The 18,512-nt window shown below is 40.8% G+C and overlaps 1 protein-coding gene across 3 annotated transcripts in view; it reads left to right on the top strand.

Annotated features, from left to right (window-relative positions):
* Positions 1-18,512, top strand: part of LOC122556143 (NAD kinase-like) — a 60,014-nt gene that overhangs the window by 33,824 nt on the left and 7,678 nt on the right. For all 3 annotated transcript variants that reach the window (XM_043702635.1, XM_043702633.1, XM_043702634.1), the window contains 4 exons: positions 1,464-1,566; positions 4,389-4,549; positions 7,945-8,044; positions 14,701-14,858. In XM_043702635.1, the coding sequence (XP_043558570.1) occupies positions 1,464-1,566; positions 4,389-4,549; positions 7,945-8,044; positions 14,701-14,858 (522 nt within the window). The remainder of the gene's footprint in view (positions 1-1,463; positions 1,567-4,388; positions 4,550-7,944; positions 8,045-14,700; positions 14,859-18,512) is intronic.

Raw genomic sequence — 18,512 nt, 5'->3', positions numbered from 1 at the left:
GTTACTGCTATCCAGATGTGTTGTAATTTCATCCTTTTATAATTGACTCCAGCATCTTGCCCACCACTGAGGTCAGACTAACTGGTCTATAATTTCCTGCTTTCTCTCTCTCTCCTTTCTTAATAATGAATTTGATATTGTAGAGAGTGTAAAGGGAGCAATGTCAGAGATCAGAAAGCAAGATGTCTTCTTTGGGGCTGGAACCTCTGTCCAAGATGCATGTAAGATTCTGAAGAGACATGATGGGTGGCTGTAGAAAGGATATTTACTTAAATGGAGAATTTGGAGCTAATGGACACTGCTTTAAAAAAAAATGGATTGCCTGTTTAGGATAGATAGGGACTTTTTTTTTCCCTCTGAAGATTGAGTGTCTTTGTAGTTGCCTTCCTCAAAAGGTGATGGAGGTAGTATCTTTCAATATTTTTAAGGCAGGGAGAGAGTTTATTGATCAGCAAAGGAATGAAAGAATATGTTCCTAGTGTTTTTCTCTTTTGCCTGGACCTCCAAAGTCTATGCACGGCATCAACCTTCAGAATCCTGCAAATCATTGTGCATGCAGCTTATAAGGACATTGGTGAAAGATCATTAGAAAGAAGTTGAGGTCAAAATCATGATATTGAATGGCAGAGCACCCTCAAGCGGTGGAGATGACTTCTCTGTTCCTAATTTGTATATTATCCCTGGCTGGCTTTTGATGGAAATGAACAGGCTGAGGGGTTTACACATTCTAAATACCACTGATCTCAATAAATGAGTTGAGATTCACTTCCATATTGTTGGACGTGATTTTCAAAAATGTTAACTCTGTACAGTTCATCTCTGGATAGCCAGTTGGTAAAGAATAGTACTGAAGCCAGGCACTTGCTTTTCTATAAACAGCAGGTAAGTCATTGCACATATTAAAGAGCTGATGTCATTTTTAGTAAACCACATGGCTTTTTCAATACAGGAAAAGCACCGAGTTTTGGATTTTCTAGTTTTCTATAATGTCCTTTAAAAAGGTATTCCCATCAGTTGTTCTTCATTCATTTTAGTCATATTAGTGCTTTATCAGCTGTGTATGTTTTGGCAGGATATAGTTGTAAGCCATTTAACTGTGATGTATGTTCATATAGTTGAGTTTCATCCTTTCCTTCCCTGACATCCTGAAATTTGTGAAATTTCCTACTGTTATCACTGGATGCTGGCTGAGCTTAGAAATGTTTTCTGAAAACCTGATGTATTGATCCTTATTGTACTGCCTTAAGTTATAGAATAAAAGTATTAAAAATTAATCATGAGGAAATTAATTATATTGATATTAATTATAACAGAGGAAGGTGGTAAAGTCAATAAGGGAATAGAATTTTTACAATATGCTGAGGACTCTTCCATTATTTAATATGTAGAAAGTCTTTGTTTTTGTTGTATCAGTATGGATGTGGCAGCTTGATTTGTGGCTAACTTTGCTGTTGTTTTTCTAGACCAGTGTTCCGCCTGTAATGGCGTTTCATCTTGGTTCACTTGGATTTCTCACACCTTTCAAATTTGAATCTTACCGAAAAGAAGTGACCAATGTGATTGAAGGTATGAAAGAAATACTTTTTGGAACCTTTTTATCTTTGAAATGCTGTGGGCTGTGTTAAATTATACATTTAAGGTTCATCTGATCTTTATTTGGGGTTAAATTAACTTCTGTTATTAAAACTATCTCAGTAAACTAGTGTACATACACTCTGGTATAATGTCCAATTATTTTGAAAGATAGCCAGCAATACAGTTATGGGTTCTGTCTTTCTGATCACCGAAACATTGATTTGCTTTCTTGACCTTCAATATGCCTGCTGATGACCTGGATTGGGCCACTTGCAGACAGACTTGAGGCAGGCCATTACAATTAAAGCAGTGTTCCCTTTTGCCAACTTTTATTAGTCAGTTCTGCTATAACATGATAGTTCTGTTCTCTTGCAATTCCATGTTGTAAGAAAATCATGTAATAGCAGCACCACTTAAACTAAAGGGGCTGGAATTGTGTTATAACCAATAAATGCTTTAAAAGTTCACAGTTTAGAAACACTGTCCCCAATTCGTCAATCACATTATAGTGAATTTGCACTAATGAAACACTTGTCATAGCAGAATGACTTTTGCCAAATTGTGGTAAAATTGCAGTTTGCATTGTGGGGCTGTGGAAATAGTGCAGAGTGAGTGATTAATTAATTGATTAACTTGGCTAATGTAGGCATTAAAGATATTGCAAAGTTGCAATGAAATAAAAGATTGGTAGATTGGCAGTTTCAGCTCAGGAACTGATTACTTGGCCCTTCAGGTCTGTGTCACTATCTTTCCTCCTGTTTGGTTGAGTCCCACTTTTTCCTGCACCATTCCTCTTGCACCTCAACTCAATACGGAGGAACCTCGATTATCTGGCATCTGATTATTCAAATATCGGATTATCCAGCAAGACCGCAAGGTTCCGATGCTTGGCTAAACTGTTATCCGGCATTTGATTATCCGGAATTAGATTAACCGAATGAAATACTCCCTGCCTGTGTCCTTCAAATAATCTAAGTTCCTTTATTTGTCAACCACAAAGGACTGTTTGTTTCTTTTTGTGTGATTCATTCACTTTATTAATTTTACCATTCATACTAATTATCATTTATGTGGGTGGGTGATGTAGTGAAAGGGAGACAAATGACTGCATATTGTGCACATATACTGCAAATATTGCAGCTTGTTAGATAAAATATGCTTTTAAATTGGGGATAGTGGGCAGTGTCAATGCTCACATTTACCTCCCAAGGGACATAGGCGCAGGTATGGATTATTTAGTGTTTTATTGTACCATGAGAAGCATGGCTGATTGGTACTTCAACTCCAACCCCTTGCTCTTTTTACTTGTATCACTGATGGTCCTGCCTAATAAAAAAAAAAATCTGTCCCTCCCAGTTGAAAAGCATTTCAACTGGGTGGCACGGTGGTTCAGTGGTTAGCACTGCTTCCTCACAGCACCAGGGACCTGGGTTCGATTCCCGCCTCAGGTGACTGTGCAAACTTCACACAGACACATTCTCCCTGTGTCTGTGGGTTTCCTCCTGGGTGCTCTGGTTTCCCCTCTCAATCCAAAAATGTGCAGGTAAGGTGAATTGCTAAATTGCCCATAGTGTTAGGTACATTAGTCAGGATTAAATATAGGGTAGGGCAATGGGTCTGGATGAATTACTCTTTGGAGGGTTGGTGTGGACTTGGTGGGCTCAAGGGCCTGTTTCCATACTGTAGGGAATCTAATCTAATCATTTCAGTTGACCCTCAACATCCACAAACTTGTAGTTGGAAATTTTACATAATCATCCTTATGATTTCACTCTTGAATGACTGTTTTAGTTTTTAATACTTTTATTCTATAACTTAAGGAAATTTTTAATCTTACTGTATCTTGTCATTTTTAAACTTCTCAATTAGATAATCTTTTGACCTTCTCAATAATGTTACCACAGAGGGCTGTTGAGACTGGATCATTAAAACTATATCTCAGACTGTAATATATTTAATCAGTAAAGGATTCAAGGGTTATGTGGAAAAAAAGGCAGGGAAGTGGAATTAAGGATTATCAAATCATCTATGATCCTGCTGAATGGCCTACTTCTGTTCCTGTGTCTCATGGTCTCCATAACTTAAATCCGAGGATAGTTCGTGAATTTGTGCTATCTTCATTCCAAGGCTAGTATAGTCTCCTGAAGAGTGGCAACCTAAATCAAATACATATCTGAGCAAGACTTGTCAACTCAAATCACTTCCTCCCTTTCACACACTTCGCATTTGAGACGACTAATCACAGAATTTATTTCTGTATCCGTAGTATGCTTTGGTACATGAGGTAATGAGTATGTTGGCTGCAATTATTGTGTCCACATTTAGTCATTAATACAGAAAAATGTTAAGGTCTCTGCAAGTAGAGAGCAAAGTCACAAAGCTGATTACAATCAGCACTGTACCATAGGAGAAGTTTGGCCTCCTTTATCTTGAGAAGAAGCAACTGTGAGGGGACTTGGAAGAGAGGTAGTAAGTTGATAAAATGATATTCTAAGACATGAACTTTGCTTCAAATATGCGATGAAATTAGAACAAGAGGGAATTTTAAGATGACAGATTCAGGGCTCTGGATGTTCTTAACACACTGAGCACATACTGCTTGGGATAAACCTCTGGGTACAGTACTAGTGTTAGGAACACTAGGATTCTGTGATAAGCAGTTGGTTCAAAATGTGCTTATTTCAGATAGATGAGCTAAGGTAACCTGTTGCTTCCTAATCTATATTTATCTTGCTATTTTAACTGGTAGGAGAGTGACCACTGCTGGAAATCTCAGTGAATGCAGCTTATTTTGGAACCTTGTCTTTGATCAGGAGATGCCAGGATAATTCTGAGGAGTCGCCTGAAGGTGAAGGTGGTTAAGGAATTAAAAACAACAGAAGTGGAGAGGCAATACCAAGTGCAGGATAACGGACTGGCCCCACAGAGTCATATTGACAACGAGGCAGGAAAAGTCTTCATGCAAGTACTACATGTATGTGTAGACAAGACCATAAATTCTTGTGCGAACTCCTACCCTTAATGGAATGTAGGAGGGGAAAATGAGGCTGAAGCTGCAAATTTGAGGGAAAAATTAGAAAATAAATGTTGTAAGATATTGCAAACTTAAGCTAGGACAAATGTTCAGCACAACATCGTGGGCCGAAGGGCCTGTTCTGTGCTGTATTGTTCTATGTTCTATGTTCTATTGCAATGTGAACTCTTTTTGGTAGCAAGTTTCAAATTTTCACCATTTTTTGAAGAAAGCAGTTTTAAAAAATTCCTGATTGCTACTCATAAACTAGAGTGTCATAAATATTTTTTAAGGTTAAAAGTAAATGAAAAAAATGTTTGATAAGTTGGAAGTCCTGCCCAGAGGATAATCATTGCAAAGAGAAAAGGGTGCTTCGATTGGAAATGAAAAATGGTATTGCTGCATAATTTTGTTAGTATTAATGCATCTTTGATCTGCTTTTTATCTTTTGGTGCCGATATCACTTTCAGTAGAGTCAACTACGTTGCTATGGTTTGGAGTCACATGTAGGCCAGATCAGGTATGAAAGACAGATATCCTTTCTAAAGGAATTAACGAACCAGATGGGTTTATCTGAGTGCTAAGTGAGTTATTCTGGTTCACATAGTCACCATTAGGCTCACGTTTTGTTTTAAAAAGTTCCAGACTTTAAAAATTGAATTCAACATTCACCTGCTATGGTGAGATTTCAACCTGTGTTCCCAGATCATTTATATGTGGCTTTGGATTACTAGTTCAATGATATTACCACTATGCTACCACCACCTCACTTTCCCATTTAGGTGATGAACTATGGCCTGCGTTTATACAGCACAAAAGCATCACCATCTCATTACATAAGAAATGATGTGTCACTTATTGTGTTGCTCAATCTTTGTGGAGTCCACATGCTCAGATGGGAACAAATTTCCAGGATAAGTGTAGCACTGATTGAGGCAATGTAAATTGTAGCCACTAGGTGGAGCTGGAGAGCTTCTGACTATTTTTCAGTGTCTCTATTTGAATGTGTTGTTAACCTAATATGACTGGAGGATATTGTCTTTTTAAAGTTTAGCATATTGTTATGTCAGGCTCTTTCCACTTACAGAACTGTGTGTGCATTACAACAGTGCCAACCAGAAGCAGCTAGTGAAGCCAGCCCATTGCATGTCTATCTACTTGACTAAAGCAGAACCTATGGCTGATCCTTGGAACAGTCATTTTGAACTGTGAATCTCTTCAGTACTGTCATCCCCACTCAATAAGTCTCCTAGTATATGACCCAGTTTCCTCTATACATCAATGATTGTATAGATTTTGCAGTTTTGTTTTTATACTCCAATTGTATGTTTTTAAAACCATTTGAAATTGCATTTTTCCTCTTTAACACACCTATGTCAACTTTTGTTAGCACTTCTGTGCCCCTAAGTTCATCTGTTCCATCCTGAAATTTGTCCAGATATTAAAATGGAACTGTGTACTGAGAAAGTAATATGTTCAGAACAGGAAAAAGTGAGAACTGCAAATGCTGGAGATCAGAGCTGAAGATGTGTTGCTGGAAAAGCGCAGAAGGTCAGGCAGTATCCAAGGAGCAGGAGAATCGACGTTTCAGGCATTAGCCCTTCTTTAGGAAATTTCCTGAAGAAGGGCTCACGCCCAAAATGTCGATTCTCCTGTTCCTTGGATGCTGCCTGACCTGCTGTGCTTTTCCAGCAACACATTTTCAGCTATGTTCAGAACATCCAGCATTTTATTTATTGGTTTGTCATTGAGCTTCACAAATTGGAAAATGATTAATTTCTGCTGGCAGATCTTCAGTTCCCATTATTGTGCACTAATACTTTCCTTTAGGAGTTGATAGATAATAAGAGTGAGGACGCCGACTGCTATTCTGTCTAAAATCAGTAGTACAAACCAACTGAAGCATATGAATGGTTGCCTTGGACAAGATCACTTACCTCAGCATTCACTGATATTTGCCCAGAATTGTGTACAACTGTGACCTAGCCATATGTCTTGTAAAAGTTCCATTGTGGTAGCTTTATGCTGTATTCCCTTTTGACTGTCTCAGATCTTTATTTACTTTTCCTTAATCTTATTTCAGTGCCAATAGATTTGGGCTGTTCTTTCAAAACTGAAAATAGTTAAGGCATTATTGAAATAATTATTTTGCCTTCTGAAGCATCATGTGCAATAGAGGAAAACCTAATATTATGATTGGAAGCGCACTTGCATTTGAAGTGTATATTTTTATATATGGGTATAGAGGTAGAAGATCCTTTATCCAAATATCCAAAAACTGAAAAGCTCCAAAATTTGAAAGTTTTTCCTCATTAACCAGGTTGTTTGGCAAGCAAACAGTTAACCCAAGTCAACACCCACTCAATACGCCCCACTCGGATGTGACGTGAGGGAGCATGGCCAAGCACCAACAGGCCTGGGATTTCGCTGTGAACCCCACAAGTCGACACCCACTCGATGCATGCCACTCAGATGTGGTGTGGGGGGGCATGGCAAAGCACGTTTTTACTCTGATGTCTGCTCCTCCGGTAAGATTTTTAAAAATTTCACCATGAAACTGTCACTATTCTGAAAATAGAAAAATTCCGAATTCTGAAAAACAGCTGGTCAGATAAAGGATCTTCTACCTGTACTATATTGTAATCCTGTACTAATTCTTTGGATGTAAGCTTTTATGGCCGTCCCTAATTGTTCTTGAGAAGGGGTGGTGAGCTGGCATCTTAGTGTTGTGGTCCATATGGTGGTGGGAATTCCATAGTTCTGCTCACGAAAGAGTTCCATTGTTTTCACCCAGTGACACTGAAGGACTGGCAATAAAGTTTCAGGGGATGTGTGATTTGGAGAGGAATTTGCTGGTGATAGTATTATCTGCTGCTCATGTTCCTTAGCTGGTAGAGGTCATCGGTTTGGAAATCTGCTATGGAAAGAGGCTTGGCAGTTTGCTGCAATGCATCTTGTAAATAATGGACATGGGTGCCATTCTGCACCAGTAGTGGAGGGAGTGAATGTTTAAGGTGACAGTGCTGGGGTGCTGATTGAAGCTGTCTGCTTTACCCTGGATGGTCCTGAGCTTCTTGACTATTACTGGAGCCACACTCATCTGGATAAATGGAGAGTATTCCATTTATTTTTCACTAGTGCCTCATAAATGGTGGGAATAATAAAGTCAGCAGGGTCTACCCTTGTACCCTCTGTTGTCCACTTAGATTTCCGTAGAAGTGACACTAGTAACTTGATGTGAATTATTTTTGTTTGGGGGGCATTGGGATTTTGTTTCATGTGATTGAATTTCCTCTAGTCTAAATGCATCATATGGCATTCCCCTGGAAATTGATTCTTCCAAATGGATATTACAGGTGCTGAATGAAGTGGTGGTGGATCGCGGCCCATCCTCCTATCTTTCAAATGTGGATTTGTATCTGGATGGGAGACTCATTACATCTGTGCAGGGAGATGGTAAGATGAACATTATATTTTTGTAATTTATTCGTATGCTGGTTATGTTTTTAGAAATAGATGGTGAACTAGTATTTTTGAGGTTACTTTTTCTGTACCCATTGCCTCTATCTCCCTTTCTCTGCTTGGTGATTGTATGGGTTAGATATCTCACAATATTATCTTAAATAATCTATCCATGGATGCTGTAAAAACTGAACAAAATTCAAGATTTGGGCTGATAGTGGTAAGTTACGTTCAAATCTCTGAAATGCCAGGTGACAAGTACCATACTCAACAAGAGAGCATTTAAAATTCTCCCCCATGACCTTCATCTTTTACTGACACCATCTTGCAGGTTACCATTGACCAGAAATTGAACTGGGCTAACCACAATACTATGAGAGCAGGTCAGTGGTTGGGATTAACCTAGTTTCTGTCAACCTTGTCCACCTTCAACAAGGCACAAATTAGAAATGTGACAAAATACTCTCCAATTACCTGTATTATTGCAGCTCCAATAACTCAAGAAGCTTGACATCATCCAGGATAAAGCAGCCCATCAACCACCTTAAGCATTTCTCATTTCCCCTGCTGGTGCATTTGTGTGCAGTGTGCATAATCCACAAGATACACAGCATCAACAAGCCAAGGTTGCTTCAGTAGCAATTTCCAAATCTACGTTCTTTGCCATCAGAAGAACAAGGGCTGAAGATGTGAGAGCCCTATAACTTGCACTTTACCTCCCCAACCCCTAAATCATGCACAGTCCTGAATTAGAACTGTATCGCTGCTCCTTCACTTGTGGATTAATTTACTGCACTATCCTTGTAACAGCGCAATAACGTGTTTCTATTCGTTCATGCGATATAGGCATTGTAGGCTAGGTCAGCATTTATTCCCTTACCCTAATGCCCCAGAGAGAGTCAATCATATTGCTGAGAGTTTGGAGTTGCATGTAGGCCAGACCAGTAAGGATAATGGATTTACTTGGCATTAGTGAACCAAAAGGGTTTTCTTTTGATAATCTACACTGGTTAATTGGCCATTAGATTTGTTTTATTCAATGCAAATTTCACCATGTAATGATGAGATTCAAGCCCCATTTATCAAAAACATTTAAAGATATGCAGGTTAGGTAGATTGGCCATGCTACACAGCCCATAATGTCCAGGGATGTGCAGGCTAGGTTGATTAGCCATGGGAAAAGCAGGGCTACAGGGATTGGGTAGGGCCAGGGGCTGGATGGGATGCTCTTCAGAGGGTCGGTGTGGACTCAATGGGTCAAATGGCTGCCTTCCACTCTGTGTAGGGATTCTATGACTCTATGAAAATATGAACCTGGAGTTCTGGATTATGACTATTCCCCCTAACTGGACTACCTGTTTCAAGAAGATAACTTGTTATCACCTTTTCAAGGGCTGTTTTGGATGCTAGTAACACTCGCATCCCACAAATAAATATAAAAGATAAAATAAAAATATCTCTAGCACTTAAAGCCACAAGATCTGGTTCCAGAAGACACAATGGATGAATCCGTTTTATAACAGTCTACCTAAAACATGACCACAGTAACTAAAAATATCATTCTCCCTGAGCTTACCTGACAGACTGCAGGTAATTAACTCATGCCCAGTTCAGTTAGTTTCAGTGGACAGTGCTTTTCTCAGAATAGAAATAACATTCTAAATTTATGTCCATAGTCCTACCATTCCCCTCTAATATACACACACTCAGAATTGCTTTGATTATCAGGATTATCAGTAGTCATGATGTGCGAAAGAAAATTAATCCAAAGATAGAAAGGACATGTCAGAAGGGCACTACGACAATAATCGTGGTGACATCAGTATGCAGGTGGACAGGGAAAATCAGGGTGGTAGTTGATCTCCAGAAAAGGAACTTGTGGGATGTTGACCAGATGTTTTTCTTTGGAGCAGCTTGTGGTAGAGCGTGCGGGAGAACAGGCAATTCTGTATTTAGTGATGTGTAATGAGGCAGACTTGATTAGGGAGCTTAAGGTGAAGGAACCCTGAAGGGACATTGACCATAATATGATAAAATAATCCTGCAGTTTGAGAGAGAAAGAAGATTTAATCAGATGTAATGGTATTACAGTTGAGTAAATACATGAGGGAGTGGTGGCCAGTGTTAATTAGAAGAGGAGCCTAGCAGGGATGATCGCGGTGCAGCAATTGCATGTGTAATAGGGTAATTCAGGAGTCACAGTAGAAGTTCATCCCAAGGAAAACGAAACATTTCAAAGGCAGGATGGGGCAACCATTGTTGACGAGGGAAGTAAGGGACAACATAAAAGAGAAGAAACTGCCCACAATGTAGTGAAGATTAGTGAGTAGCTATAGGATTGAGAAGTCTGTAAAAACTAGTAGAGGATAACTAAAAATGTAATAAGTGGGGAGAAGATGAAATGAGAGTAAGCTACCTAGTAATATAAAAGGAGATTGCAAGAATTGTTTTGGATATCCGAAAGATAAGAGGTGGGCAAGGATTGCTGAAGTAGTAGTAGTAGCAGCAGGGAGTGAAGAAATGGAGGAACTGAATCGTCCTTTGCATTAGTTTCTACAGTGGAAGACGCTAACAACATTGCGGAATTTCAGGAGTGTCGGAGGGCAGAGATGAGTGGTGTGGCAATTTTTTTTAAGGAGGTGGTGTTGAGCCTGAATTCCACAGGGGTCAATGTCAGTACCACAACTATTTGCTTTATACATTAACAATCTGGATGAGGAACTGAGGGCATTGTAACTAAGTCTGTAGATGACACAAAGATGGGTGGGCAAGTAGGTGGCAGATGAAATACAATGAGGAAAAGTGAGAGTTTATACGTTTTGATAGGAACATAGATGCATAGACTTTTCTAAATGGGGAAAGGCTTTGGAAATCTGAAGCACAAAGCGACTTGGGCATCCTAGTTCAGGATTCTCATTAGGAAGGCAAATGCAATGTTGGAATTAATTTCAAGAGGGCTAGAATACAAGAACAGAAATATTGCTGACACTGTATAAGACACTGGTTAGACTGCATTTGGAATGTTGTGTGCTGTTTTGGCCCCTATTAGATAGGGTAGACAGTGAGAGCCCTTTTCCTCGGATGGTGATGGCTAGCACGAGGGGGCATAACTTTAAATTGAGAGGTGATAGATATAGGACAGAGGTCAGAGGTAGTTTCTTTACTCAGTTGAGGGCGTGGAACAGTCTGCAACAGTAGTAGACTTGCCAACTTTAAGGGCATTTAAATGTTCATTGGATAAACATATGGATGAGAATGGAATAATGTATGTTAGATGGGCTTCAGATTGGTTTCACAAGTTGGTGCAACATCGAGGGCTAAATGGCCTGTACTGCACTGTAGTGTTCTGTGTATCGAAGGAAAGACTTGTTGCAATTGGATGGGGCCCAGAAGAGATTTACAAGAATGATTGTGGGGATGAAGGGCTTGTCATGAAAGGAACAGCTGAGGATTCTTGGTCTATAGTGTATGGAGTTTTGAAAGATGAGCAGAATCTAATTGAAACTTGCAGTTTACTGAGAGGCCTAGATACAGTGGGCAAGGAGATGATGTTTCCACCAAACTGGAGGACGGGAAATATTTTTGGCTGTATCAGGCTGCTCCTTTTTTATTAAGGTATTTTAGGTGTTGGAGGTGATTTCTTCGAATTCCAGGAGCAACAATTATTGTTTTATACGCTGTTGCATTTTTTTTTGGAACTTTTGGAGGAAACAAAAGTCAAAACAATGGCACTTTTAAAAGGGAAAGGAACAGACAGGAATCTCATGATGAGGTCAATGCAGGAGAGGGAGAGAAAGAAACCCACACTGTCTTGAAATGCATAAATGTGGATAAATCCCCAGGACCTGATCAGGTGTACTATTGAACTCTGGGAAGCGATTGGTGGACCCCTCGCTGAGATATTTGTATCATCGATAGTCACAGGTGAGGTATTGGAAGACTGGAGGTTGGCTAATGTGGTACTACTATTTAAGAAAGGTGGTCATGACAAGCCAGGGAACTATAGAGCAGTGAGCCTGACGTCAGTGGTGGACAAGTTGTTGGAGGGAATCCTGAGGGACAGGATGTAGGCGTATTTGGAAAGGCAAGTCTGATTAGGGATAGTCAACATGGCTTTGTGCATGGGAAGTTGTGTCTTATGAACTTGATTGAGTTTTTTGAAGTAAGAGGTTTGATGAGGGTAGAGCAGTAGATGTGATCTACATGGACTTCAGTAAGGCATTTGACAGGGTTCCTGAAGGGAGACTGGTTAGCAAGGTTAGATCTCATGGAAGGAGAAAGTGAGGACTGCAGATGCTGGAGATCAGAGCTTAAAAATGTGTTGCTGGAAAAGCGCAGCAGGTCAGGCAGCATCCAAGGAACAGGAGAATCGATGTTTTGGGCATAAGCCCTTCAGGAATGAGGAGGGTGTGCCAAGCAGGCTAAGATAAAAGGTAGGGAGGAGGGACTTGGAGAAGGAGCGTTGGGAATACGATAGGTGGAAGGAGGTTAAGGTGAGGGTGATAGGGGGTGGGGGCGGAGAGGTCAAGAAGGCGGTGCTGGGTCTGAGGGTTGGGACTGAGAAGGGGGGGGAAATGAGAAATCTGCATTCATCCCTTGTGGTTGGAGGGTTCCTAGGTGGAAGATGAGGCGTTCTTCCTCCAGGCATCGTGTTGTCATGGTCTGGCGATGGAGGAGACAGAACCCCACTGTCTCCACACCGACCCTCCAAAGAGAAACCCATCCAGACCCCTTTCCCTCTGACTAAAGCTTCTAACACTATGGGCAATTTAGAATGGTGGACTCTCCCTCTTTATGGGCATTTAAACGGGCATTGGATAGGCATATGGAGGATAGTGGGCTAGTGTAGGTTAGGTGGGCTTGGATCGGCGCAACATCGAGGGCCAAAGGGCCTGTACTGCGCTGTATTTTTCTATGTTCTAATGGCTAATTCACCTGACCTGCACATCTTTGGTCTGTGGGATGAAACTAGAGCATCTGGGGGGAACCCATGCAGACATTGGAAGAATGTGTGTGGAGTTTGCACAATCACCCATGGCAGGAATCGAACCTGGGTCCCTCACGCTGTGAGGCAGCAGTGCTAACCACTGAGCCACTGTTGTAGTTCTCCTAACCCAATTTATCACTTCCATCCAAGGTATGCTGTTATCCCGATCAGTCAGTATTGCAAAACATGCCTTATTATTGTCACTATTTCTAAAATTCTCCTCCACTGAAAGTTCTCTCACCTGGCCGGGCTCATTTCTCAAAATCAGGATCTGTGTAACCCCTTCCCTGGTTGGATTGTTTACATTATAGTGTCAAGGGACTCTCCTGAATGGTCCTTAGAGATTATGCCCTATCCAAGCCCCTAGCAGGTAGTGAGCCCCAGTCAAGAAAGGGGAAGTTAAAATCACCCACTACAACCCTGACATGTTTACATCTTAATCTGCCGACGTATTCTCAACTATCTCCTGCCTGTCGTGTATACTCCTAGCATTGTGATTTCACCTTTCCTATTCCTGACTTCTATCCATAGTGCCTTGCTGCACTAGTCCTGTGATGTATCTCCCACAGACAGCCTAAGATACTCCTTTACCATAATGCAACTCCCCCATCCCTTTTAGATCCCCTTCTACCACACCTAAAACATCTAAACCCTGAGACATTCCGCTGCCAGTCCTGTCCCTCCTTCAGCCAACTCCTTAATTGCAATAATGTCATAGAGCTTTGATTAGTACTTGGGACTAAGTTCATCTACCTTGTTGATTAGACTTCTTGTATTGAAACACCTGCATTTCAGACCACTTTCCTCCCCTCTTTTTTTTTCAGCAGCATTTACCTGCCTGTTCTTGTTCTTAGTCATGTTTGCCTTGGTTTCTACCTTTTGCTCAATTTCTGCATATACAGCCCTACTCCTCTGGTTCCCATCCCACTGCCACACAAGTTTAAACAGTCCTGAACCCTCTACCAATTACTACTGCCATCACCATGCTGCCTGCCCCACCAAAACCACCCTAAGGACATCAGTCCCCGTTCTGCCCAGGTGTAACCTGTCCACTTTGTACTGGTCCCGGTGTCCCATGAATCTGACACTCTCCACTTCACACCTTCTTTTCAGCATTGTGCCCATCCTATATATCCTGTTGTTTTTACTCTGACTAGTTCATGGCATGGTAGTAATTCTGTGATAACTTTGAGATCTGACATTTCTATTTTCTTTCTATATTCAGCTTTTAGGACCTCATCCCTGCTTTTAACTTATTGGTAAATGGATCAAGAGTTTGAGGAGAAGGCAGGAGCAAGGGGTTGATAAATATATCAGCAAAGATTGAATGGAGAGCAGACCCTTTAGCCTGATTGGCTTAATTCTGCTTCTGTGCCTTATGGATTGGCAGTTTAGTCTAGTTGATCGGTGCTGGTGTTTATCTTCTAAATGTGCCATCTCCCATGTGACTTTATATATTCCCTACATTTTTCTTCCTTCTGCACTTATCCCGTTTTCCCCTTAAATGTGATTTGTCTGTGCTGCTTGCTTCATCTACACCCTGTGGTGCCACTCTCTGGGTCGAGAGGTTGTATGATTTCTATGGTTTTCTGAATGTGAATGGTATTGATGTCTTGTGTGGATACACCATATTTATTGAATAGTTACTTGACTTATTTCGTAGGTGTCATCGTGTCCACCCCAACTGGTAGTACCGCGTACGCTGCAGCAGCAGGAGCTTCAATGATGCACCCAAATGTACCAGCCATCATGATCACACCGATCTGTCCTCACTCGCTCTCATTCCGGCCTATTGTAGTACCAGCAGGAATGGAGCTAAAGGTAAACCTGTATAAACATGATCTACATGCATGGTCAGGGACCGAGTTTGAGGATATTGCAGTCAGTCTAAAGCAACGACTTCTAAATTAACTTTTATTTAACAAGATTAATTCAAGGAATGAGAGGACTGTTTCATGAGGAGATATTGAATAAAATGGGCCAATATCTCTCGAGTTGAAAAGAATTAATGCTAATATAATTGAAATGCATAAAACATTTGGTGGACTTGGGTGTTAGCGAGTTTTGAGAAGACTTGTAGCTCAGGTTGAGGTTCTGGATGTAGGTGTGCTCACTGAGCTGGCAGGTTCGTTTTTAGGCATTTTGTCACCATACTAGGTAACATCTTCAGTGAGCCTCTGGATGAAGCACTGGTGATGTAGCCTGCTTTGTTATATGTTTGAGTTTCCGAAGGTTGGTGATGTCATTTCCTGTTCTTTTACCACCCTCTGAGAAAATGGTGGTAATCAAATACTGTGCAAGAACTGTCACAAACACTACGTTGGACAAACGGGTAGAAAACTAGCCACCAGGATACATGAACATCAACTGGCCACAAAACGACATGACCCTCTGTCACTCGTATCCTTACATACAGACAAGGAAGGACATCACTTCGACTGGGACAACACATCCATCCTAGGACAAGCCAAACAAAGACCTGCACGGGAATTCATAGAAACATGGCATTCCAACTGGAACTCTATCAACAAACACATTATTTTGACCCCATTTACCACCCCCTGAGAAAAAGAACAGGAAATGACATCACCAACCCAAACATAAATAGAAAGCAGGAACCATCAGCAGTGCTTCGTCTGGAGGCTCACTGAAGATGTTGCCTAGTATGGTGACAAAACATCTGAAACCTTTCACCTCAGCGAGCAGACCTACATCTGGACTTAGGTGTGTTAATGCTAAGATGCTGCTTCCATGGACGATCTTGGATAAAGAGTTAGCCATTTTGGATCAAAAGGAGAAATTTCTCTATTTAGAAATTTGTGAATAGTCATTTGGAGATGTAGAACTTGATGTGTGAATCTTTGGATTTCTCCTCCCAAAAACAAAGGAGATGTCGGCCATTGCAATTCTGACACATTCGTCAGTCATCACCTCCCCTCAGCCCTATTTTACCATGCACTTAAATACTCTGCAGTTCTTATTCTCAATAATGGACTCTCAAATCTTACCGATTACCAAGGTCAGGTTAACTGCCCTATATTTTCCAATCTCCTGCTTCTCTCCCTCAAATCGCTGTGTTAGCCATTTTCCAGTCCTCTGGGACCTACCCTAACTCCAGTGCTTTCTAAAAGATCACCAATGCCTCTACAGTATCATCAGCTATCTCCTTCAGAATTCTGGGAAGTAGTCCATTTGGTCTGGGTGATTTACCCACCTTCAGACTTTAACCTTCCCCAGCACCTTCTCCATGTGATGGCCATCACACTTACCTCTGCCCTCTGTTATGTTGCTGGTGACTTCTACAGTGAAAACTGATGCAAAGTACCTATTCAGTATCTCTGCCATTTTTTTTTGTTCCCCATTACTACTACTCTAGCCTCATTTTCCAGCATTCCTCCCTCAGCCCAGCTTTCTAATAATGCTTATTCTGCACTTTATAAAAGTGGGGCTATTACAAAACTGAACCCATCTCATCTGCTTGATTTTTGTTTTCAGATTTCTTTGAATACAAAGTGACATAATTTTGTTGTATGAACTGATATTTAAGCTATTATCTGTGAATAAATTGGGCAGATGCGTAGGCAGAAAAATGTCTTGGAAGTAATAATTATGTGACCATTTAAATTAGGATAATGAAAAGAAAGCATTGTTAAATGAGAATCATACTTGGCCTAAAATTCATCCTGGCTCTGCAACCATCAACCCTTTGAATTGTGTTTCTTTTAGCACCAGTTCCTCAAGAATTACTTGCCCTCCCCAACAGTAATTAAATCAGAAATTCTATTCAGGATAAACAAGCCAGCACAGTTGTTGATTAGCATCGGTCCCTACTTTCCATTGCCACTGCTGTCTTTTAATTCCATTCACTTCCATCAAAGGTTGTGTTGTGTTATAGCTCAGCGAAAAACAAGGGCTATTCATGGTGTTGGGCAACATATCCCAGCTTAAGATTGACTTGGTAAGGACATTGAACAGAAGTTGCCCAACCAAGTTACCATCACATTTCACTTTTTAATCCTGTAGCATCACCAAAGGAATCATACAAAAATGTTTCCCAATTGCTGAACTTTGTAAATGCATAGATATGAATGAGTGCATATCCTAGATGCAGCATCTTTCATGATCTTGGGCTCAGTGAAAGTCTTGTGAAGAAGTATTGAAGTGTATTTGGTATGGCAGGCAATTTGTGCACTGCAAACTCCCACAATCAGCCGTAAGACCAGATGTATAGCTTTTGTGATGTTGTTCTAGCATACCACTGGCTCCTCTTTGCTGTAATCTTAAGTCCACCTCAGGACAATTTGGACTTCGAACTCAGCCACACCTGACAAGATATATTGATTTGTTTCATTTTGCCATGGTTGTGTAGTGGATAGCAAAGAAGGTTACCTCAGAGTACAATGAGACCTTGATCAGATGGGTCGAGTAGTGGCAGATGGACTTTAATTTAGATAAATGTGAGGTGCTACATCTTGGAAAGGCAAATGGGAGCAGAACTTATACATTTAACGGTAAGGTCCTGGCTGACCAAAGAGACCTTGGAGTGCAGGTTCATAGTTCCTTGAAAATGGAGTCGCAGGTAAACAAGATAATGATGGCGTTTGGTATGCTTCTCTTTATTGGTCAGTGCATGGAGTATAGGAATTGGGAGGTCATGTTGTGGATGTGCCACTGTTGGAATACTGCATTCAGTTCTTGTCTCCTTGCTGTGGAGATGATTTACAAGGATGTTGCCAAGGTAGGAGCTTGAGCTATAGGGAGATACTGAATAGGGTGGGGCTATATTTCCTGGAGGACTGGAGGCTGAGGGGGTGACCTTATCGAGGTTTATAAAATCATGAGCATGGATAGGATGAATGGCCAAGGTCTTTTTATCCCAGGGTGGTGGAGTCCAAAACTGGAGAGCATAGGTTTAAAGTGAGAAGGTAATGATTTAAAAGAGACCAAAGGGGCAACTTTTTCACACGGTGTGTATGGAATAGACTGCCAGAGGAATTGGTAGACGCTGGTACAGTTACAACATTTTAAAAGACATCTGGATAGGTATATGTATAGAAAAGGTTTAGAGATGTGGGTCAAATGCTGACAAATTGGACTAGATAAATTTAGGATATCTGGTTGGCATGGATGAGTTGGACCAAAGGGTCTGTTTCTGTGCAGTGCAACTCTGACACTGTCTTTGTAATTACCTTTATTCATTTGGAATGCCGTTACATCTGAATCCAGCTTCTCCCCCTCAAACTAATGGATGAATTGTATCATGTTATGGTCACTGCCCTCTAAGTGATCCTTCATTTTAAGTTCCCTAGTCAAATCTGCCTCAGTACACATCATCAAATCCAAAATTGTAGTGGGCAGTATTACAAGTTGCTCCAAAAAAAAAACTATCTGGTAGACAATCTAGGAATTCCTTCAGATGTGCTTCTGATTTTCCTGGTTGGTTTGCATATTGAAGTCTCCCATGATTATTGTTAT

This window comes from Chiloscyllium plagiosum, chromosome 13, assembly GCF_004010195.1.
Source record: "Chiloscyllium plagiosum isolate BGI_BamShark_2017 chromosome 13, ASM401019v2, whole genome shotgun sequence".
NCBI lineage: Eukaryota > Metazoa > Chordata > Chondrichthyes > Orectolobiformes > Hemiscylliidae > Chiloscyllium > Chiloscyllium plagiosum.
The sequence above is the reverse complement of the archived record's forward strand: the minus strand, read 5'-3'. Positions and strand labels throughout refer to the sequence as shown.